The sequence below is a fragment of the Phaethon aethereus genome (genome assembly GCF_964289735.1).
Source record: "Phaethon aethereus genome assembly, chromosome: 21".
Classification (NCBI taxonomy): domain Eukaryota; kingdom Metazoa; phylum Chordata; class Aves; order Phaethontiformes; family Phaethontidae; genus Phaethon; species Phaethon aethereus.
In genome coordinates, this window is record NC_138597.1 from 4,787,702 (window position 1) to 4,811,779 (window position 24,078).

The window sequence follows — 24,078 nt, forward strand, 5'->3', positions numbered from 1 at the left end:
GTATAATGCAGGCTCTTGCTAGCAAGATATTGGAAATTTTGCCCTTGTGGAAGGAAATGTTTCCTCTTTTTTTTGATGAGTCTGTATTAGGGTTTTAATCCCTCTTTCCCCACTCCAGCCCTAGAGAAAACTACTTTTCCACAAAACTTTATTTTCTCCTTACTAATCTGAGATGCCACAAGTATTTTTGTGGGGGTTAGGAATTTTTTGATTTACAACATGAATATGCATAGAGCTTTGAAAATGGTCTTGCAGAAGCTCTATTAATTCTTTTAAAAAGCCCCAAAATATCCACCAAGCCTTTCCGTCAGCCTCTCCCTGGAGGTGTGTGGGGTTCACGTGTTTCCACGCTGCACAGCCAGCCCCTGTTTGTTTAGGGCAGGGAGCTGTGCTGACGTCCTGTCTGCGGTCGGCCGGTCTGTAATGCGGCGCTCAGCTGGGTGGTGGTTATAAAGGAGCGATATGTAGAGAAGATGAATGACACTGTGATCAAACAGATAATGATTTTGATCTTGTCACATCCGATGAGCGTACAACAGATACGTCACACACCCGATTGGCAAACCTAAGAGGAAATTTTGTTGCAACAGTATTTCAGCCATTTTTTCATCCAATTTAAGGCATTCATGAAGTGACATTTTGTACCTGTTGCGCATACAAATACAAACTGAAATGGAGTTACGTCTAATTGTGAAATTTAAAATTGGTTTTCTTCCTAAGAGTTTTGTATGGTACTGAGAAATACTTGTTTAGGAGACATTCTATATATATTGAGATGGGAGGCTTTTCTGAAGGTTCTCCATGATCCTCATGTAGACTGCTGCTTGGTTAGAGTTGGGACAATAGTCTTCCCTTCCTTCTGTGGAATGGAAACGTAGAGGGGTAGCTGACTCCAGTGTGACTGGGCTGAAGAGTGTCTAGTCAAATACTCTATGTCCAGTTTAAATACCTTATGAACCTTTTTTGTATCTATATAATGTAATTAAGTATTTTACATCATTATATCATTACAGTACAGAGAGAGATAAAACAGTAAAAATCAACAAAATCTTAAAATTCTACCAAATCCTCAGTCATTTGATTGTGCTATACTAGAAAGGAGAAATACAGAATGCCTTCAGGATACAGGATTACTGTATGTTTTCTGGATAACATAAGTTCCATAAACCTGTGTTATCTGTAAAATAAAATATTTTTTCAACTGTAATTACGGCTGAGTGAAACACTCTAAAGTGCTATGCTAGTTACAGTTTACTTAACTGAGCAGTTTCCAATATATCAAATATAAACTAATTTACAGGTTGGTCATCATTCTGTTCTAAGATCCGGAGAGGTAGAAATTTATTTCAGTAATGTATCCTAACTTAGAATGAAGTGAGAAAAAACATTAAGCACATACGACATAACATGAAACCTTGGGGAGCATGGTATGGGACTAAGCTTACTTAATGGCAATAAAAAAAATTCACTGCCAAGAGTTCTATAATCACAGAAGACCCTTACCTGTACTATATAAATATGTGCATTTCATAACTGAGATGAAAATTAGTATCATCTGTGTATGGGAATACTAATCTGTAAATTGTCTTTATTTGTCTTAAAACAGCTGTTACAGTCTCTAATGTATTTTTGAGAAAGGAGAGGGAGCTTTAATTTTTTAGATACTTAGCACTTTAGAGAATTGTTCCTTTTGGCTTCTTTTCATTGCAGAGACACTTTGAAGAAGGGAGCTTAAAAAGCCTGTTAGGCTGGGAGCTCTGTGTTTGCTATTTAGAGCACTTACAAGTAACACCACAGTGTTTATGCATTATAACTTTTTCAGTCACAAGAACCATGTCTATGTAGTAGTAAAAGGGCTTTTCGTTAATCTTACAATCGTATTTTCCACTTCACACACGGGTATCAGGTCAGTTATTGTTCTGAGAAACATCTGGCAGGAATTGAGCTATAGTACACCTTGAACTGAAGCTTGACACCTTAAAAAGCATCTGGAGACACATGGATATTTACTGGAGAGCCAAAAATATGCCTGCACTTCCTAGCAGCCAAATTGGGGCTGGTGCCAGAGTTAAAGGTCTCTTCAGATGATAAAGAACTGACCAGTTTTTCATCAGTCTCCCCTTCTCCCAAATAGGGAACTGCCACGTTGATATACTTCTCCCTCTTCTCTCCATTATCAGGCTTTCTGCTTTAATGTTCCCTTATGTATCTTTTTTTCCTTAATATTTCCCACACAAGGGAAGAGTTACTTACTCTAAAGGTTAGAGTTACTGGAAGGAGGGAGCAGGGGGGTGGGTGTACAGGAGTAAGAGATGTGGAATATTTAGAAGCTTGCGGTTGGAATGTCACTTCTGGCTAATCAGTGGTGTCGGCCATGAATTTAAGCAGTGTAAAATTTTCTTGAATGATTGTATTGCCAAATCATGTTAAAATCTGGTATTATATTTTTATCCTGTGTAAGAATAGACTGAAATAAATTATGTGGGTGCCACAAGAGGCAGCATACTTGGCGCATTAAAATAAAGAGCGGATTATAAATCTAGGGATTACCTGAAGTGAGTTTCAGGGAGAACCTAATGAGAGCCGTTTCAGAAACTGCCTCCTTTTAAAATGAAAGACTAGAAATCATGACACATTATGAGGGAATTTTCCTTAATTATCTTTCTGATTCAATATTAAACTGTAAATTTGCTTTATTAAGAAAAATATTTCTCTGTAACTATAGTGCCTCATCTCTTTTTAAGGCCACTCTAGAACGGAGACTTGAATAACTGTGTTACTGCAAGTTGTTTGAAATGTGTAAGAATTAACAGGAGATTTGCTAGAAGGGATTTTAAGGGTACAGGTCTGCTTTGCTGTACTGGAATTCAGGTCAAAGATGATGGTAATCAGGAAAAAATAAATGATATCTGGATGATATGTAAAAGGTGGTAGTTTAGGGGATTAACAAATTACGATTTCCAAGGGTGTGAAGAACCGGGTTACCTGTCCTTTCATTAAAACTGTGAAACTGTCTCAGGTGCCTGTCACCATCATCTAATACTGTTGTAAAACTTGGTCATATCGGACATCTCCTCCCAAGTGTGGAAGATCCCGGACACTGGGGGAGCCTGTACCTGTCTGGAGTGGCCGGAAAGGGGCAAGGCAGGCTGCTCTAGGGCATCCTCAGTACTAGTAGATGAATATATTTGAGTACCTGAATCTCTTCAGCATTACAGTATTTCAGCAGCGGAATAAAATGATAGAAACTGTTGGTTGCTTGTTTAACCTGGAAAAGCAATATGCTGCTAGGAAAATAAATAGCTCCCCCGTTTCTTCCTTTAAAGCTTTTATGTTCATTAGGATCACAACTTAATGTGTATACTTTTGAATCAATTATGGCAATACTGTCAAGTTGAGTTTGATGTAGAATTTAAATTTTGCAAATGCTAGGTGTTACACAGCCTAGACTGGATAAAAATCGATGTGGCAACACAAAAATCCCATGATTATTTAATTATCCCCCCCCGCCCCAAACTCAAAAGGGGAGTATGACGTTTTTTAATTGTAGAAACACGATGGTTTCAGTGTAATAGATGAAAGCTTGTTTAAATTATTTAACATGTCATCTTTAAATAGAGTAGTATAAATACATTCTGATAAAGTCTACTTCATGGATAGCTCTTCATCAACATGGAGTTTTGAAAATATCTTTTGTTTAACAGTTGGTATTACCAAAAAAAAAAAGAAAAGGGAAAAAAGCCTTTTCTTATTTAATACTTCAGAATTCTACAAATGACAACCTGCAGTTAAAAGATTAAATTATATTTAACATAACTAAAACTCTAAAACTGTAACAATTACAGAAAATCACCACTGGAATTTTGAAATACAATTTTTCCAAAGCTTTTCTGTGTAATGTGTGCATCTTTGCCTTTTCCTTATTTGCTCCCTTTCAACCTTTCCTGTTACTGACTTGGGTTTATCTTTTCTCCCTTTAGAGAGTTTTGAGGTGACAGTCACCAAAGAAGGTGATAAAGGGTTCTTTCTATCCCTTTTATGAATATTAACTTACTAACTTTGGTTATGAAATGGGGAATCAGCACTTAAACAGAAGATCCTGTCATGCTCTTTTGTCCCATTTATTCTCCCAGTTTTTTTCTCTATTTTAAAATATATTGATAAAAACTGTTATGTAACCAAACCCTTGGTTAGAAATATCTGTAAATCAGACATCCATTTGAACCATTTGGGATTATTTTACATTGTACGTACACTGAAGAATTTGTTTTGGGGGAAATTAGTGTTTTCTGATCTTTTTGCTGATAGCATACTTCTTTGGGACATCTTAAGTTTTTTCATATGCTTTGTAAAGTAATATTTAACTGCCGAAGCATTTCAGCACCTTCCCTGCAGTACACTTCCTTCGGTATGTACTTTTAAGACCTGAATCAAAACAGCTTTTTTTTTTTTTTTAATACCTCTAGATATGTTTACAGTAGGAGTGCTTTCTTGGTACTATGATACCACTGCAACTATAATAGCAAAATAGTGTTTTATGTTGGTGTGAGAAAATCACCTTCAAAACGTAACAAGTTATACAGGTAAAAACACAATGTAGGTGATCAAACTGTTTATTAATAGAGTGGCTTTTGTTAGCACAGCTAGGTGTGCAAGGCTCACTCCATATAACATGCTGACAGATTAGCCTAGCTGTGCCAGCAAGAGGTCTTGGACTGTAATCTCAGGTTTAAATGTGTGTTAAAATGATGTACTAGGGACTTCTGTTGCAAGTTTGTTAGGAGGAAGTATTTTAATAGAGAAGAAAGCCTACTAAATCGTTCCATGTGAGAGCTTCCTTGGCTAACGTATTTGGTCTGTGTTAGTAGATAGCTGTTGAAATGGATGCCTGAGAAGTTGGTATTTCTACCTTTCTCATTCAGTAGTTTATTTTGATTCCCTGATTTTAGCCAGGTACATTGCACAGGAAGACTTTGTTCTTTGATCTGTTGACAGAATTTCTGTAATTATAGTGCTGAACCTGTACTTAAAGTTTTCCATTCCTTGACTTGTAACTGTGCATTTTAACCTTTTGCTCTGGTCAAAATAAACAAGCTGCCCAGCTATTGCCGGTAGCTTGGCATAGAAGATATTACCCGTGGCCTTGGCTGTATGCTCTCATAAGATCTACGCTTATCCTAGAGCTATCTCAAGTACTCCTGTGAAATGCCTGTCTACATTTCTCTCTTTCTCTTTTGTATTCCTGCATGAATGGATGCAAACAAGTTGCTTGGAAGGCAGACGTATGCTTCTTTTAACTAAAGTTCCCAGAAATCACCCATTTTAAAGCACAGTGCTCTTGCTTTGTCCACAGACCCTCACAAACCCTTGGCTGCAAAATATTTGGTAATTTTTTTTTTTTTTAAACGTGCAGTAAGTTTGACCATCTCTAACCGCTCTTACTTTGAATCTGTAGGTGAGATTTGTGGATTTAAAATTCACGGGCAAAATGTTCCCTTTGAAGCAGTGGTAGTGGATAAATCCACTGGTGAGGGAATAATACGCTCTAAAGAAAAGCTTGACTGTGAACTACAGAAGGACTACACATTCACCATACAGGCCTACGACTGTGGAAAGGGACCAGATGGAGCAAATGCAAAGAAATCCCACAAGTAAGTAAATCGGTGGTGGGCTGAGGGGAAGTTTGGTTTCAGGCGGTCTCCTGCTCATGGTGATTTATGGTCTGTGTACTTAACGTAAATGTAAACCAAGTGTTAATACCGGTAGACTTTCATATAATGGTAATATAAATAGCAGCAAAATGGAAATGAACTGTTTTGACGTCTCTTTAGCTGTGTTCTAGGTGATACTGCTTTATCCCTTGATGCCTCTGAATTTACATTAGAAAATAGTGTGGGGATAGAAGCAGGAAAACTGTTGACAGAGTTAGAATTTGGCTTGAGTTGATATAAAGAGTTTGCATGGGATACCAAGCCTGGACATCGTTTCAGGATTCAGTTTCTAAAACAAAAAAAAAACTGTTTCAAAAAGTCAATTACACTAAACTTGAGAAAATGGAAGAGAATACGTGTTGCTGTCATTTCCAGACAGCCTCACCAAAAGCCAGCAAGATAAATAGCATGAGGTTAATTTCTGCCTAGATTAAAGGGTGGGAACAAAGCAATCCTTAGCTAATCCTTATCTAAAGAAAAAACCACAATGTAAAATGCTCTCTAGAAAATCCACTAGTGAATAACTGCTTACCACCCTGGTGTAAACATCTGCAGAGCATGTGGAAGATTACTGTTTGTATGAGGCAAAGAAGGGCATGAATAAGATGAGGAATAGACTAGCAGCAGTCATCTTGGTGACAAATACAACCTTGTTACTCTATAGCTGTATGCTGCAAATAGGTAGTAGAAAGTTATCTCCTTAAGGATTACACTTACGGAAAATAGGTATGCCCTTAAACTCTATTTGATATTCAATTTGACTTTTGAGGAGCGATTTCGAAGAGAAAGATAGCAACAAATGTTTTGTTAGGTTGGCTAGAATTACATTCTTTGTTCAGTTTGATAATGTACTGTTCCTTCTCCGCACTGTAGAACTTACCTGTATTTTTCTACCTGTGCTGGTTGATTGAGATACAAACTTTGTTCTGATGGGTCTAGTAAAAATTATGCTTATCCAAAGTCATTGCTATGTAATGAACCAGTACAGATCTAGCAGCATGTTCTGCAACTCTTCTTTTCCCACAGCAGAATGATAGGTTTCCAAGACCTGCACCTACAAACCACTGTTGAAATTTCCCTGGCCCATGGCTGTGTTACGAGTTTCTTGTGGCTTTTAACCATCTTGGGGGTTTAGCTCTAGGTCAGGAATATAAAGTGTGTTTGGTACAGAAGGCCATTTCTTGTGGCATGTATTTAGCACATAGGATAAAATAAAACCTTAAAAACTTTTTTTTTTTAGCATAAGCATTAGAAAGCATTTGCTTTCTGGAAGGACTGTAGCGATTGTATTCTTTATTAGTTTACATTCCAGGTACTTTTCGTTACTCATCTTTTCTCTTTGGTCATTGACAAAAACTGCATTGTTTTCCTATTCCAGCAATCAATGACAAGCACGAAAGGATGGAATTCAAGATCCAGTCAGTTTAGGATTATCTAGCTAGCTATATGATGTATTAGTGTATCTTCCACTTGTGTGATTCTTCCATTTAAATTGTCTGATCTCACATTCCTACATTCAAGAAATAAGCCCTTTTTTACTGACTTAACACAGCTCAGTACTTTATTAGCAAAAGAAAGGTAATCAAATGCACTTGACTGAGCTCTTATTCTAAGACTGGTCTTAACTGTCGTTCTTGTTCACCTGAAATAAGAATTGGGTGTTTATATCAAATATTCTGACAGCAGTAAAGAACTAGAAGGATTGTACTGTTTAAGCAGAAGTAAAAGCCTATTTTGTCACAGCTGTATTTTGTTGTATTTCTGTAAAATGGCGACAATTTAATAGTAGCAATACGAGGGTTTGAATTTTATTTGCAAATAAACAGCAATAGTAGGCAATAACCTAGAACTACACTGAATTATATAGCAACACACTGGAAAAAACATACGCTGCGGCCCTAGTTAGGGTAGTTGAGATTGTTAGTTGTATTAGTCATTGGTGACTTCTTTCCAGGAGCTTACATTCTGAAGGATAGCTTCATCTGTAAAAGAGGGAGCTGTTTTATCAGGTTCCTTGCATGAAGAGGAGCTTTGCAATACGTAGGAAACTGACTTTTCCGTTTTCTTTCCAGAGCAACAGTACATATTCAGGTGAATGATGTTAATGAGTATGCTCCTGTGTTCAAAGAGAAGTCATACAAGGCAACAGCCATTGAAGGGAAGAGGTATGACAGCATCCTGAAAGTGGAAGCAGTGGATGCAGATTGTTCACCTCAGTTCAGCCAGATTTGCAATTACGAAATTGTAACTCCGGATGTACCTTTTGCTATTGACAAAGACGGTAAGAATACAATGTGAGATGGAGTGGGAATTACTGTAATTTGCTACCCGAAGAACAGGACTTCAAACGGGTCAGCATAAAACTGCAGCGACCTTGGTTTAACCCTTTCCTACAACATAGTTAAATGGAGGTGTTCACTTCAGCAGTTTGAATTGATAACGAAAAGTGAGATGTCCTTCAATGCCAATACCATGTGCTATCTACTGATGTAAGGAGCAGATGGTGTGTTGCATGTGTGTTGTTTCTTGTAAAATGCTTTTCAAAATAAAGGAAATATGGTAGCTGTATTATGGTTTTAAACCATCTCTTAGTAGATGGTGGTTGGGTTTTTTTTTTTCCCCTGTAGTTTGCTATTCTGTATTAGGACACTATTTTCTAATTAGCTTTCAAAAATGGGATTCCATGTGTGTGCTTTTCACATTTAAGATGCTCATATGTGGCTCTGGAGATTACAGTATCATGGTTATTGGTTTTGAAGTGCAGTGATTTGATCACTTTTCAAAAAGGAAATGGCATAATGATCAGTAAGCTGATTAAGCAAAGTGAAACAGTTTTTAGTGGGCTTTAGTTTGAGTTTGTGGGGGATCCATGTTGCCAATGGATAATTTTCTTGTGTATGCAAATTTTAACAAAGTTAGAGAATCTTTGCACGTGCCAAACAATTTATGTATCAGTTATCACCTATGAAGCATTTCATTTTGAGTAATATACTATTAAGAGCCTGATAGTTCTGTGTATGTCTGCTTATCTCTGGATTTATGTCATTTTTAGAGATCTGGGCCATATGTCTGGCACTGGTAAGACAAAGAAAGGTTAATTCACTTGCATGTGTCCCTATGAAAGTCTTGGTGCCTGTATGAAGTACATAGGTGGTACCTGGATGCATTTAATGCAGCAATGACCCTGAGACATGAGTAGACGTTGATGTCTGATTATTGCTTTTTTTGTGTGTCAGGTTATATAAAAAACACAGAAAAGTTAAACTATGGTAAAGAACATCAGTATAAACTGACAGTAACGGCATATGACTGTGGGAAGAAGAGAGCTGCCGAGGATGTGTTGGTTAAAATTAGCATTAAGCCTACATGCAAGCCTGGCTGGCAAGGTTAGTTCAGTCTCCTTGCTGTCTGCTTTTAGCATTTGCCAGTACCTTCAGTGAAACATGAGAGGTTTTTAATATTGTTTGTTTGGATAAATACACAGGTTGGAGCAAAAGAATAGAATATGAGCCTGGTACTGGTGCGTTAGCTCTCTTTCCCGGTATGCATTTGGAGACATGTGATGAGCCAATAACCTCAATTCAAGCAACGATTGAACTAGAAACCAACCATATTGGTAAAGGCTGTGATAGAGACACCTACTCTGAGAAGTCGCTTCACAGACTCTGTGGTAAGAATGCTTTTCTTAAAATAAAGTGATGTCTCTTGCTTATTAGTTTTTCTTTGAATATTATTTTAGATAATCAGTGAGTAGGTATGGTCTTCATTTGCATGTAGTTTCCTCGAACTTTTTTCCTAGCAGGCAATAAAAAATATAAAATTGGCTGAAGGTGACTTTCCAAGTAATTCTCAAATGTAGTAAAGAATCTCTTTCTTCTGCCTCTCTACTAGCTTATAAATAATGACTAATGATTTCCCTCACATGAGATTCATGTTCAAAAGCTGAAAGAATGTTATATATGCAGAAGGTTATAGCCATTAAAACCTCTCTGTTTTTCTGAGGCATGATGGGTGTAAAGGGTGCAAGATAAGAAACACACAGTGAAAAAGTAGATGAGAAAATCAAGAAAGTGTGGTTTGGAAAAAACAGTTTACTTGCATCAGTTAAATTAATGCTGTGCCTGCCCTAGGAATAAAGGGCACCTTGGCATCCACGTATGCTGCAGTTAAAGGTCTTAGGAAGAGTTTATGAGTCCTTTGTAGCTAGTATGGAAGAATTGAGATTACAGGACAAATTATCACTGATGATTTATGTCTTCAACTTCAGTTGTAGTTAGTTGAAAGTGTGAATACGGTGTAACCCTAGAGACCCAGGCAATTCTTAAGTTATTCCCTGACAAGGTCACTGACATTAATGATTTAGGCTTGAAGTGGGGAAAAAACACCAAGCTGAGTACCTGCTGGCTATCATTGCTCCTGACTCTGATATTAATAGACAGTGATCTGGGAGGGGATGGTTATGCAGCCCTCTTCAAGTGGATGGATATTAGTCTTACAACTAGTATAGTGTCAAGAGAAAAGCATCATGTTCATGGACCTGAGGGGCAAGTGGTATTAATGTAATAGTTCCGGAGATAGAGACAAAATAAGATTCTATAGCTGTAGAGATAGTAAGCAAAAGGATTTTAGTTGTCTGCCCAGAAGTTAAATTTATGGAAGTCAGTGTGATATTAGATGTCTATTATTAGTGCCACATTATTTAAACAGAGAGTTGCTTCATGTTTGATGGTAGTGCATAATCCTGACAGTTGGTGCTGCAAAACTAGTTCTCAGAAAAACAGTTCGATTTGAAACTAGCAGTGATCTTTTTAGTTTCTACCTTTTTTTCATTTGAGCCTTTTTATTGTAGGTGCTTCTTCTGGCACAGCTGAGCTACTTCCCCCTCCAAGTAGTGCTGCTAACTGGACAATAGGACTTCCTACTGATAACGGTCATGACAGTGACCAAGTCTTTGAATTTAATGGCACGCAAGCTGTGAAGATTCCAGATGGCATTGTCACAGTCAATCTAAAAGAACCCTTCATGATTTCAGTATGGATGAGACATGGGCCTGGAACCAAAGAGAAAGAGACAATACTGTGCAATTCAGACAAGACAGGTTTGTCAATATTTCAAATATAAACAGTCTCATTGCTGGGTTTTGCTTATATGTTTTTATATGCTGTGGCAGCATATGTGAGAACCTCAAGTTTTTTCTCTAGATTAGGTTTTTCTTGGAAGTGAAATGGACTGTAAAAGTCGCTCTTTATTCTGCTTACCTATAGGCATGGCCTTAGGTTGTCTAGTTTCAGATTAGGCAGACTTGTTTTTCTAATTCTATTTCAACTTACGTTATGGATTTCTTTTTGTCGTGGTAGATGACTTATTCTGGCAATGCAGTCTCAATTTTGCATCTCCAAAGATAGCCTTGTTCTTGATGCTGCCTAAAATCATTAAGATGCATATATCGGGTTTAGTGACAGCATTTGCTACTGTATCTTTTTTTTCCTAGGAGGACATAATTTCTCTTTTCTCCAGTGATGAAGTTTTTTTCACCATGTGCATAATTTCAGTCTCTGTGAATGCTGCAGACACAATTGTTTTGAAGATGCTATTAATAACAAGGAAATCTGATAACCCTGTTTCCATAATTGCTGTCTAATGGGGGTAAAAGAATTCTTGTCTTTGTTAGCTGGAGCAGTGGATTTGTTCAGTGTATTAGAAAGATGCTTTATTTAAAAAGCTGCTGGGCTTTTCAAAGGGAACTATGCTGAATATATTTTAAATTTTATTTGAAAATAAGAAAGATTTAACAGTATTTGTAGTATTGTAAAAGGATTTCTTTGAATAGGAGAAAAGTGACTGTCATTCAGAACCAGGTACAAATACTCTACTCTTCTCCCTACCTCCTGCTAATCAAAACACAGAACTTTAGATTCATGGCAGTAAGTGAATTGGAGAAAAAAGGGACATTTAAATAGAGTTTTCCCTGTTTTCAAGTACATGTGAAGCAGGCCTTCAAAACAAGTTCTTCTTTTTTATTCCTTGGTTTGACCTAACCATATAATTTTTGCGGCAGGTAGTTTCTGGTAGCATAAATCTAATTTGCCTTCATTTCAATGGTATATTATGCAGTATTGAAAGACTGGAACTAGGTTTGTTGGAGGGAGGCGATTTTGAATATATTGCACTGAAACAATACAGTCGGGTTTAATGCTGTCAAGCTGAAAAATTGACATGATGCGGTATTTTTTCATTCCCTCCTTTCTCAACTCACCCATGCCATGGAGTGGATGATGTAGCTACAATGTTTTTTCCTTACTCTTACCTGTTTCTCTAGCATCTCACCTTTGTATTTATATTAAATGATAAATCCTTTAGAGGTACAACGATACAGTTTTCTCTTAGGAGAGCATGGCCACCTACCATCATGTTCCAAAACAGTAATTAAATGCAGTAGAAGCTACTCATTTGTAACAAAAAAGCTCTTCTGTTTGCAAATAGAGCTCTTTTTCTGCTGCTGACAGATTTATCTCTGTGAGTCTTCAGTCCTGTGCCTTGGTTTAGATTGGATTTGGAGATACACACATCTATTTATTGTACAGTGTATTACTCATGGGTTCTTCAAGAATGTTTGCCCTAACTACTGTTACAAATTTTTTGCATTGCTTTTAACGTGCCTGATTTACTTCTACATTTGTTTCTTCCTATCAGTTACTTGGGGATTTATGTATGAAATCACAGAACAGGTGAACTTTGTGGTGTTCTTAAGATTTACAGAAAATAATAATGTTACTTAAAACTCTTGTGCAGATATGAACCGGCACCACTACACACTCTATGTACACAACTGCCGACTTGTTTTCCTCTTTCGCCAAGATCCTTCAGAGGGAAGAACATACAAACCTGCTGAATTTCACTGGAAACTAAATCAAGTAAGTTTGGAAAGACAGTCAGTAGGATGTTAGAATGCAGTGAAAACCATTGGAGACTAAACTCCCTGATAGTATAATTATTACTAACTACTTTTTGCAACTCCAGACTCCTGTTGTCATGTTTTATAGAAGCCAACAACACTATTTTATTTGTGATCAACTGTCAGAGATCGATTCAGCTATAGCTTATCATCTTGAATATCAAATACTGCTTTAGTGGCTTTATTACACCCAGTGGGATACTCATGAAATAAAGTACAAGTCATTGTCCTGAAAGGTAGGAAAATGTGGATTTATACGTGAAAATACAAATTAAAAATACTGATCCAGATTTAACAGTCACCATTGAAAGTAATGTTTATGAGTGAAGTCATATCAAAGCTGAAAGATGCTCTGAGCATGTGACATTTTTGCAGATCAAAATGTTAATAGGGTAACAAAAGAGCTTACCTTCTTAATCCCTTTTCACACTGAAATAAAATTTGTGACTTTCTGCACATTGCAAGCAGTAGCTACAAATCAGTTTTCTTAATTAGGTTTTACTCCACACAAATAGAGTTAATAGGCCTCTGAGGGATGCAGGTAGTTTCTGCTTCGTGTTTAGAGAGAGGACTTGTCTGTGTTCTTTCAGCTGTGTGCTCTTAATTATTCTAGAGTTGAAAGTGACGGTTGTAATAACTAATCATTACTTCGATCTGCAGTACTTATTTCTGTGAATTAATGATGTTATGGTCATGAAGAATGAGACAGAAGGGACTAAATATTTTTTTGTGCTTTTGCAGCCCTGTGGCACTGAGTGATAAAATAACCCTGTATATCTCTAAATTTACAAAGGTACTTTTAGTTGCTTTAGGTTACTATTACAGGGCCGATTTGCCAGTATCTCCTGTTTTCTGTGCTGGGCAATGTATACTTTTTTAATGGTAGAATGCCCATATATGTCTTTATGGGAAGATTGTTACTTTCCAAAAAGTAATCAGCTTCCACTATAAATAATTCTGTTGTGGAAGATGTTTTTATATTCACAATGGTCATGTTTTTCGCTAAGCAGTCCCTTTCAGCAAATATGGGTCCTTTGTCAAGTAATGCTGTATTATAACAGTGTTTCAGAATGTGCTTGCACGTACGTATGTATTTTTAAATGTAAATATGCTGCTATTGGATGTTATAAAAATGAAAGGGATGGAAATAGATGCAGCTTCCTATGTTGGCAATAGAAAAAAAAAAACCCTATTTCTAAACATTTGACGGTGGTTTTGCTTTTTTTCAGATGCGTGTCATGTGTTTGAAACATAAAGTATGTCTGTACAGGCGTATAGGTTGTCAGTATGTCTGAGAGATATATATATACGCACAATGTGCATCAGGTCAGTTATTCAATTGTAATTAAAAAAAAATTAAAAGTAGAATTTTTAAAACTTTCTTTACTCAGGTGTGTGACAGAGAGTGGCATCATTACGTCCTCAGTGTTGAATTTCCTGTGGTAACTCTTTATGTAGACGGTGTGTCATATGATCCTTTCCCAGTGACTGAAGATTACCCACTTCATCCTTCAAAGATAGAAACGCAGCTCGTAGTTGGAGCGTGTTGGCAAGGTAACTATTTACAATTGTTAATACTTTTTATTAACTCTTCTTTTTAAATGAGATCTTTGTGGTTAGCCTAGAAGTACATAGCAGACCTTTTTAGTTCATGAAAGGTAGATTGTTTTGTTCTTTGCTTTATTTTTGCTCCTAGCTAGTATCACGTATTCCATTTTTTAGTCATTTTTCCCATGAGTTTTTTTGTTCGTTGGTCCCAGGTGCATATGAAATACGAAGCTACCTACCAAGCAGCATTCCATCAAAGTGATTTTTGTGGTAAACATGGGAATATAGATAGCTTATTCTTAATAATAGTTGTAAGAGTACATCATATACTTAGATTACTAAACAGAACACTTAATTCCAAGTACTTTGAAAAGCATATTGTAGAAAAAGTGTTTTCATAAATAAAAGCATGACCAGCAGACAGTTCAGCGAAGCAACACAGTGGTGCTGTCTCATGGATATTCTACCATTTCTGCCTGTAAAAATAAACTTAGAAAGCATCTGCTTTATTGTGTGCAGACTGTAGCTTAAAACACAGTATTCTGCAAGCTGTAAAAAGCTGATTCATGTGCTTTAATACTTATGAAACTTACTCTTCAAAGCTTGAGAAAAAGAAGAACACATGTAAACATGGAGGCTGGTGACCAGTGATCTTTGTAACAAAGCCCTTGCTTCACAGGCCTGAACTGAAAGTTTGCCTGCAGATTAAATTACACCCTAGCTGGCACAAAGTTGATCTTTTTGGTCAGACATAAACCAGTGTTAAGTCATTCATGTATTATTGTAGTTCAGAATATAGACTGTAGTTGCAGTCTGTAATAATGCATAGAAGTAGCTTGTCAATGAATGACAAATGGAAAGCTTTGAGACATTTTAATCAGGTTCAGTCTTCTGTCTTATAATGTCTCTTTTCTCTTTGAGTTTTAAAGCTTTGAAGTGTGAATGAAGGTTCAATTATCAAAATATCCTCTCCATCAAATTTCCTGTTTTGTGACAAGTTCGCTGTCTTTCACTATTAATGTTATTTCAGTGCTAAATTCATTCTGTTTTCCCTTCGAGTCAATTAATTATTTTCTCCACAATTCATCTCATTCTGTTCATGACTTTCCAACTATCTCTTCTAGCTCAAAGGGAAGCTATAGTGGCTGGTTTTCAAGAAACCGGAGCTTGGAAACTCCGTTCCAGCTAAGTGTATGGATTGTATAATGGCTTCCGTATATGTTCTGCATCCTAACAAAAGCATATACATTTAGTTTAAAACCTCCTGTGCTTTCGTATTGGCACCGTTACATGATTCTTTAATTTCTCCTGACACAAATTTTCTTTTTAATGACAGCGGACTGAAATAGCAATATTAAAAGTCTGGAATACAAGGATTTGAGGCGCTACCTTTAAAAATTCCACCAAAAACCTGATTTTTAGCAGATTAGAACACAGGGGGGAAAAAAAAGTACGCCTAAGGAGTGAAGTGCTTTGGGCCATCCTTTTTGTCTTACCAAGATTTTAAAATAAATGAGGTTGCTCTAAGTGATATATACAGCTCAACTCTAAGGAGAGAGAGATTTTATGCTTTTCAAAAGTTCTTTTAACATTTCTTTTAAAAGATTAAAAGCAGTTTTTTGTTTTTGGTCGTTCCCCCCCCAGGAGGCTTCCATCTGATAAATTGACTGCTTAATACATATGATACTATTATTATGATAAAAAAATCTGTGTCAGTAATGGCTCCTTTTGATCAGCATTTAATACCTTTTGGTGATGTGCTGATACAGGCTGGATCTCACCTTAATTTCCCCTTTAGTAGCTGGGAGAGGAGAAAATAAATTGAGGCAGTTGATAGACCTGTATCTAATTACTAATAGTGGTTTGTGTGAGACTGGGTATCTGTGGTTAAAGTGTTCTCCAGCTTGCGTGTGGGGCTCTCCAGGTTGTCTTGTCATGAATGTTATGTTCTTGTAACAACATAGTAATGCTTCTTCCCTGCATTGCAGCTATTGGTGTTTCAAAGAACTCATAATCCTTGAGAAGCTGGGTCGAGTATAAGCAGACTTTTTTGGGGGAAGTGCTGCTGTGTATTTTCTGTGATAAGAGAGTTTGTCAAATTGTAACTACTTGGTCCTTTCCCTATTGTCCCTATTCTTTGTCTTGCTTTTCTACAGAATATACAGGAAATGAAAATGACAATGAAACTGTGCCTGAGACCTCTGCAGGTTGCTGGAGTTTTTTCCCTACTGTTTTATTTCATTTTTAAGCCAAGACATTTGCTTCATCTCACACACAGCATGAAATGCAGGCATTGCATTTGGGCCATTGACCTTCACATAATCCTCTCCTAGGCTTGTTTCTTCATTGTGCTTCTATTTCCAGAGCTTCATCAGCTGGTGTTTTTTTTTTTGCTTCCTTTTTTTTTTTTTTTTTTTTTTGTCGTTGCACCCAAATGAACATCCATGTACAAATCTGCAACCATTGTGATTGCAGTGAAGTGGTGTAAAATAAGTTGCCGATGTAAAACATCAGCTGTAATTTCTTTCATTCAGGTCTGTTAAAACATAAATGCACCTCATCCTATATAAATACATGTATCTAGGTATGTGTGTATCACAGAACTATTCACTAGGTTGAGAAGGACCTCTGGCAATCGGGTAGCTCTGCGCCCCACTCAAAGCAAGACCGATTTCATATTTAGATCAGGTTGCCCCTATGTAACTCAGACAGACGTGTAATTTACAGTAGATACTCATTTGATCAGAAAATTATATAAAGTTCTGATTACAGCGAATGGGCATAAAAAGCTTTGGCTACCAGCTATTTCAGGTTGACTCCAGGGGTTTATTTTCTTAGATATGTTTAGTGATAGTTCAGTGGATTTTGTGTCTTGAGTTGAAACGCTTAAAATTAGTGTATGTTTCTAAAAGTGTATTCAAGTTATGTACTCTTTCTGTAAAGTTTAAGAATTCTGGGAATGGTCTAGATACAATTGACGAGAGGTTTCCAGCTGTGCATCACATTTTAATTTGGCAAGGAGGTAACAGAATCCAGGGGCTCGAGGCTGGAGCTGTACAAACCTAACCTGGAAATTAAATCATTTATAACAAGACAATTCACTACTGAAATTTTATCAAGTTATGCCAGGGATCTTTTATCACTTAGAATCTTTAAAACAAGCTCAGACATCTTTCTAAAAATCTAGTAGTTGAGTAAGTGATGACCTTGAAATACAAATTTCCAAGTGGTGTTATGTGGCCCCCATTATTTAGTAAGATGGACCAAGTGATCATCGTGATGCCATCTTCAAAAAATGTAAGCAGTAAGGGCCTTACTGGGTTGCAATTCATCGGACTTAACTTGGATATCTGAAAATGAGTTACCTGAGGTTTAAACTGCTCGTTTGAGGCCATGCAGAGAAGGTGGCCCCTTTAGAGGGGAGCAATTAACTCTTAAGACACCTTTTTCAGAATGTGCTGAATCACTTTCTTTCTGTCCTTTGAGTGTAAAGAGAGCCTGTAATGATGAGTTTAGATGAAGATAACTAACATCTAGAGGAGGGATTGCTGTTGTCTCCTATCCTGCCGGGCATTGCTCATTTTGTAGAGAACTGACTAGTAGCAGGCATTACCTCAACACGTTGATCTCGTCGGTTCTGTCTTTCTCTTCTGAAGAACACCACCTCGCTGTATGGGCGTTTCTTTTGAAATGTTTGTTATCGAAATGCTAGCCTTAGTTTCACAGTTCAAGATGGCCACATCTGCTTTGAAGGCCATATGCATGGTGAACTGTTGAATTCTTTCTTTATGCTTGACCTTAATCACAAGGTTAACACCCAGAGTGTGATAGTGGATAAAAACTAACCCGCATGTATGTAATACTTTGTGATACCAGAAGGCATATTTGTTGTTTTAAAAAAGAAAAAAAGCTAAAAGAATCAAAACATAAAGATTTTTCTTTCCTCCCATTGTGAAGGTGGTGATCTCCACATGGCTCAGTTTTTCCGAGGCAATCTGGCAGGTTTGATGATTCGTTCTGGTAAACTGGAAAACAAGAAAGTGATAGATTGCCTATATACTTGCAAAGAGGGACTGGATTTGCAAATGGCTGATGGTGTTGGCAAAGGCGTGAAGGTAAAGTTGCATATGAATGAAGGGGAGCACGTATATTGCCTTGTTGATAATAGTTACAAGTTTTGATGGCAGAGTGTTAGTAGGGGTGTCACAAATAAAACAAGCTCATCTATTGTGACATTTTGCATTAAAATTACATGAGAACTAGGGAATCTTTCTTGTATAGACATGGTCTTGGTGGCGTTTAAGAATACAAGTTTAAGAAAAAAGAGTAGAGACTCTTTCAAGTCTTGAAGAGAAATTTCATATTTGTAAGTCTCTGTTTTACCAGCTATACCAGGTTGTCTAATAAAAGGTGGAGATTCTTAACAAGCAGCTTAGTAGAACGAGACTAACTTGCGTGCCTTTTGTTTATTGCAAGGTTGTGTGAACAGAGCTAAATTTCTCCTTTTTATTAGCTGTGTCTCTTCCATATTACTACAGTCTTCACATCAGAACTGTAAGTGCCTAGATTTTTACTGAAAGAGCAAAAGACTAAATATATTCCACTGGAATAAGGAAGTGAATAGGGAAGTTAGACTGGGTACTACAAGGCCAGTAAATAATGGCCTTATTGCTTTGAAAACAGCTGTAATTATCCTAGCATTTACCAGGCTAAGCAGTGCTGAACTTCCAGTTTTAATTACCAGATCACCTAACTGTTTGGGTATTCTCTCGTAATTTTGTTTCTGTTGTTTCAGATCCACATGAACCCAAGTCAGTCAGCACTGACCTTAGAAGGGGACGATATTGACCGCGTGGATAAGGCCATGCAGCACATTTCCTACCTGAATTCCCGCCAGTTCCCGACACCTGGGATTCGGAGGCTTAAAATCACCAGTGTTGTCAAGTATGTCCTAGTGCCAAAATAATGTGTCTGTCTATGGTGATGCTGAAGCCTGGAACGATGTTCACGTGTCCCAGTTGTGATAAACAAAGGAGTCTTGCTGTATGTAACCGTCACACGTCTGAATGCGGCAAATGTTTTCTACACAGCGCTCTTGTTTTCTTCCTGAGAATGTAGTAAGGAGTGTGTAAGATAGGGAGGAACTTATTCCAAGGGTATGCTGTGAATAAGCCTCCAGTATCACAGCCTTGATTAAAGGTGTTATCTGTGGCTGTTAGTCATAGCATAGAAAATGGGGCCAAATGTTAACTGTAAGTAAAAATTAATTGTAAGATTGCTCCCCTGGTGGGGAATTCTTACTTTCCAACTCAGTTGATGAATTTATCCAAGACTCTTGGGTCTGAGACAGAGCTTTTTAAAAATTTATAAAGCAATTACTCTGCATAATTGTGCCTCCTTCCCAAATAGCCTCCTTGACTGTGCAAAACTGCTTGTGTATCTCACAGATGTTTCAATGAAGAGGCCTGTGTCTCCGTCCCTTCTGTGGAGGGTTATGTAATGGTCCTGCAACCAGAGGAACCAAAAATCAGCCTTAGTGGCATCAACCATTTTGCCCGCTCCGCTTCAGAGTTTGAGAGTTCTGAGGGCGTCTCCCTCTTTCCTGAGCTTCGCATAATAAGCACCATTACACGGGAGGTGGAGCCGGAGGGAGATGGAGATGAAGATCCTACAGGTAACATCCTTTTCTGCTTAGTACTGTTGCCTATCCTCACCCCATTCAGTGATCACGTTGGAGGATCTTCCTTTTGCAGAGAGATGTGGATTTCTCTTTTAATACAGAATCTAGTAGGGGAAAAGAAGGTGTATATCTCTTGTGAGAAGGTGTAGATACTCTGCTGTGGGCTAACAAAAATTTACCCAGAAACAGTGGTAAGCCCAGGCCGTTATCTTCATGTAAATATCCCTTGTTTGTATTTTGGGTTTTTTTAATCATTATTTCATGGATATTTGCTCTCTTTACTTCAGTCCCAGATCTTAATATTTCTTCTAGAAGAAGAGTTGAGTTTGCGCATGACATTTTATAGCTCCTGGGCTCTTGACTACTTCACCTTTGTTTCTGCTTACCTCTTTGGCTTTTTCTCTGCTTTTTAGTACAAGAGTCTTTGGTATCTGAAGAGATCATGCATAACCTGGATACGTGTGAGGTGACAGTGCTAGGAGAGGAACTAAATCAGGAACAAGAAAGCTTGGAGATTGACATGACACGATTACAGCAGAAGGGCATTGAGATGAGTAGTTCCAACCTGGGCATGATAATCACAGGTATGGGTTACTACTACTGCTTTTTTTTTTTTTTTTTCGTAGGAACGGTGTGCTAAAAAGATGACTTGTAACACCTTACTCCAAATACTTTGTTTTTGACAAGAATTTCAAGCTCAGAGGTGTTACAACTATTTTGTGGAAAGCTGTGATTTTAGAAAATAAGTCATTCTAGAACCTCCTTTCATTTCTTATGTCCCAAATTGCACCTTACCTCTGGAGTGTGAAAGTGAAGTACACTTTGCCCCAGAAAAGGATTGTTCTTTGCACAGAGTATCTAGTGCCTAGGAGCATGCATCATTCCTTTCTATTTTATATTTAGAATATGTTACGTATTTGAAATAAAGGCTTCCAAAATCCCTTTAAAGACTAACTGGGTCTAGGATTTTATCTCAAAATCAATCCACAGAATTTCAGTGGAGCCACATGTGTCTCTGTCTTCATGGTGTTAATCTTTTTTCCTACGAATGGAAAATCTGTCAGCCAAGAAAACTTATTTGAAGAAAGGGAGTAATATTTGTCAAGTATAGTGAGGTTGGCCTAGTCTTTTTCAAAGTAATTGTATTACTTGTTTCTTTCTCTCCCCAGGGGTTGATACTATGGCTAGTTATGAAGAAGTTTTGCATTTGATACGCTACAGAAACTGGCACACTGTTTCTCTCTTTGACAGAAAGTTCAAATTAGTGTGTTCTGAGCTTAATGGACGCTATGTCAGCAACGAGTTTAAAGTGGAGGTATGTAAGCTAATCTGGTCACTCTTGAGAAGTTTTAGAGCATGGATGGCTGGGAGGATGGAACTTGTTGCCTCAACTGATAGATAATTGATAAATTGTTGATTTATGGTTTTGTCCTGTAAATAAATATTAATAAACATGTGCATTTCAGGCTGTATTTTATATATAAATATAAATATACAGTTCTTAATCCTACATTTCAGCTTTAAATAAGGCAGCCTAAACAGAGGTGAAACTGTTGTGCTGTAAAAGAAATAGTATGGCTAGTGGAAGTGTGAAGGCAAAAAGGTTGAATTGGAAAGACAGCATATTAATTTAGCAAAAAACTAGCAAATAGGGTCAGAGTAGTGCTACCAGAGACTTGAGTGGCCTTCATGTATAACTGCTAGGAGTCTGCAAATGAACGTGCTGGGCCCTTTACTGTTTTGCTTGTGTGACGCTTAAAACACTGATACTGAGAGCTTATGTAAGAGCACGGACAAAATAAAATTGCATTTCCTTTGCAGTAGAATACAGGTTCTTTATTACTTAGTACTCTTATATCAAATATATGGAAGTACAGCAGAAGATAACATAAAGATTCACATAAAATGTGAAGTTATTTATATTGAGAGGAACTGTCACATATCTCTGCATCTTTCAGCTATGAGCTTGAATTTCTACATTTTAAAGTTGACCAAAGGGATGACAGTGAAGTTAATTGTATTTACCGCTAGCTGGGTGGTTACGGTGGACTGGGGAGCCTCTTGTGTTGCAGAGTAGAAATGTTTTTATTAAGCAACGTGGTTTTGTTTCCTGAGGAAATTCTGTGAGGTCAAGTTGGAATCTTACCAAACTGTTGAACTGCAAATGTTTTTCTTGTTCTGTAGTAAACGTGCTCTCTTCCTGTTGTGCAGCTGGTCAGGTACCCTGTCTCACAGTGTTCCACCACAGGAGGGGTATATTTAGCTCTGCTTGTTTGGCACAGAAACATGGTATTTGCTGTGCAAATGATGAGCTTGCAGTTGTACTAAAAGCCAGTTACGCTAAGTGTGGGTAAAATTTTAAAGAATATTTTTTCTTAACCCTTTGACTGTAATAAGGATTTTTTTCTTTTGCTGTTAGCTGAAGATACGTAGCAGAATAAGAAGAGATGCGAATGAAGAAAATGTAATTAATGTGTTATATATCTTTGTAGAAATTGTTATTTTGGGATTAAAATGGCTGGCTAGCAAATTTGGTAATAAGCTGGCTTTATCTGTTTTATTCTGAAATACTGGTGTCTGTACACAAACTTGCCAGGCTAACCAAAACAGATTTGCGAGCTGCGAAACTGAGGTGGTTTCCTGCTCTGGGAAATGAATTTTTCTTTTCCTTTCATTTCTGTTCTTTTCCAGTAAACTGTACCATTTCTGGAGTTTTAACATTTTCTTTTTGTTCGTAGGTGAACGTTATCCACACAGCTAACCCAGTTGAACACGCTAATCACATAGCTGCACAACCACAATTTGTTCATCCAGTGCATCATACATTTGTTGATCTCTCTGGTCACAACTTAGCTAACCCTCATCCATTTTCAGGTAAGAATTCTCAGTCAGTGAAGTTCAGCTGTTTTTTTCTGGTATTAACTGTCACAGAGGCCTATTGCTGCAGAGAATTTTTTTCCCAGACATTAGTCCAACACACTGGTTTTAAAATTTAAGCAGCTACTCTGCTGTTGCCCAAGCATGGGGGAGTGGATTACTACAGATCTATGAAATATCTTTTCCCGACAGCAGGAGAGCTTTCTGTTGGTGTGTGTACATTGGAAAGTGGGAGGCATACTAGTCTTGGAGACACCTCTGAGACCTAGATAAAGGACTGCGAGGAACTGGGACGGTATTTCTTCTGAAGGGAAGGAGGAAAGAACTGCAGTGTTACTCTGACGAGTCGTGGTATCTGTCCTTTCTGTTTTAATTATATTTATTTGGCATGGGTGTAGGATGTGAGAGGAAGAAAAACGGGCACTTTAGAAAGGAGTCTGTGTGTGGTAGAATCTGCCTTCCATGTGTTGTCAGTCCTTCAGATTGATGTACTTAAGGAACTAAGTTTTAGTTCTTACTCTCCAATTGGCTTTTTTAAGTGGTCTTAGACAAACTGCCGCTGTGTAACTACATATAATATTTGTATAATGCCATTTCCCTCTTGCAGGTGATGGGAACAGAGGACTAGTTATTAGCATTGCGTACGAGTTACTTATAGGCAGTATCTAAGAAACTCCTTTTATTTTCCTGTTGCAGTTGTTCCCAGTACAGCCACTGTTGTGATTGTAGTTTGTGTTAGTTTCCTGGTTTTCATGATTATTCTGGGAGTGTTCAGAATCCGAGCTGCACATCAGAGAACGATGCGCGACCAGGACACCGGAAAGGAAAATGAGATGGACTGGGATGACTCTGCTTTGACCATCACTGTGAACCCCATGGAGGTAAAGCTGGTGTCTCAGTCCTTAAAAAAAAAAAAAAAAAAAAAAGCCCTTTTCCAGCTGTAATGGATATGATGGTACATAGACAGGGTAGTAGAGCAAAACCAACCACTGAACACAGAGTAGAGACATTAACTGTGAATTTTTAACAAATGCGCCAAAGTGACAAATGCCAAAGAGCAGTTACGTTTGGCATCTTGCATGGGTTATAGCTTCACGATACATAATTGGATTTTACAGGTCAGTGTCCAGCACTAGCGTTTATCATGCTGCACGTTACATTAACCATGGTTTGCTTTTTCTGAAGTTGCAAGAATTTATTGTCGAAATATCTGTGTTAATGATGTTTCCTTTTCCTGTGGTTGATGTCTGAATTTTTAGAAAATCGGGAACAAGGAAGATGTGCAACCTTAATGCTCTTTGTGTGAC

At 37.5% G+C, this 24,078-nt stretch overlaps 1 protein-coding gene across 1 annotated transcript in view; it reads left to right on the top strand.

Annotated features, from left to right (window-relative positions):
* CLSTN1 (calsyntenin 1) overlaps positions 1-24,078 on the top strand; it is a 39,701-nt gene that overhangs the window by 13,703 nt on the left and 1,920 nt on the right. Inside the window, 16 exon segments of the mRNA XM_082009421.1 lie at positions 3,981-4,010; positions 5,456-5,651; positions 7,784-7,992; positions 8,948-9,097; positions 9,196-9,381; positions 10,561-10,809; positions 12,504-12,625; positions 14,058-14,220; positions 16,371-16,421; positions 18,172-18,329; positions 19,010-19,158; positions 19,662-19,888; positions 20,308-20,478; positions 21,064-21,209; positions 22,633-22,768; positions 23,468-23,652. Of these exon segments, the coding sequence (XP_081865547.1) occupies positions 3,981-4,010; positions 5,456-5,651; positions 7,784-7,992; positions 8,948-9,097; positions 9,196-9,381; positions 10,561-10,809; positions 12,504-12,625; positions 14,058-14,220; positions 16,371-16,421; positions 18,172-18,329; positions 19,010-19,158; positions 19,662-19,888; positions 20,308-20,478; positions 21,064-21,209; positions 22,633-22,768; positions 23,468-23,652 (2,528 nt within the window).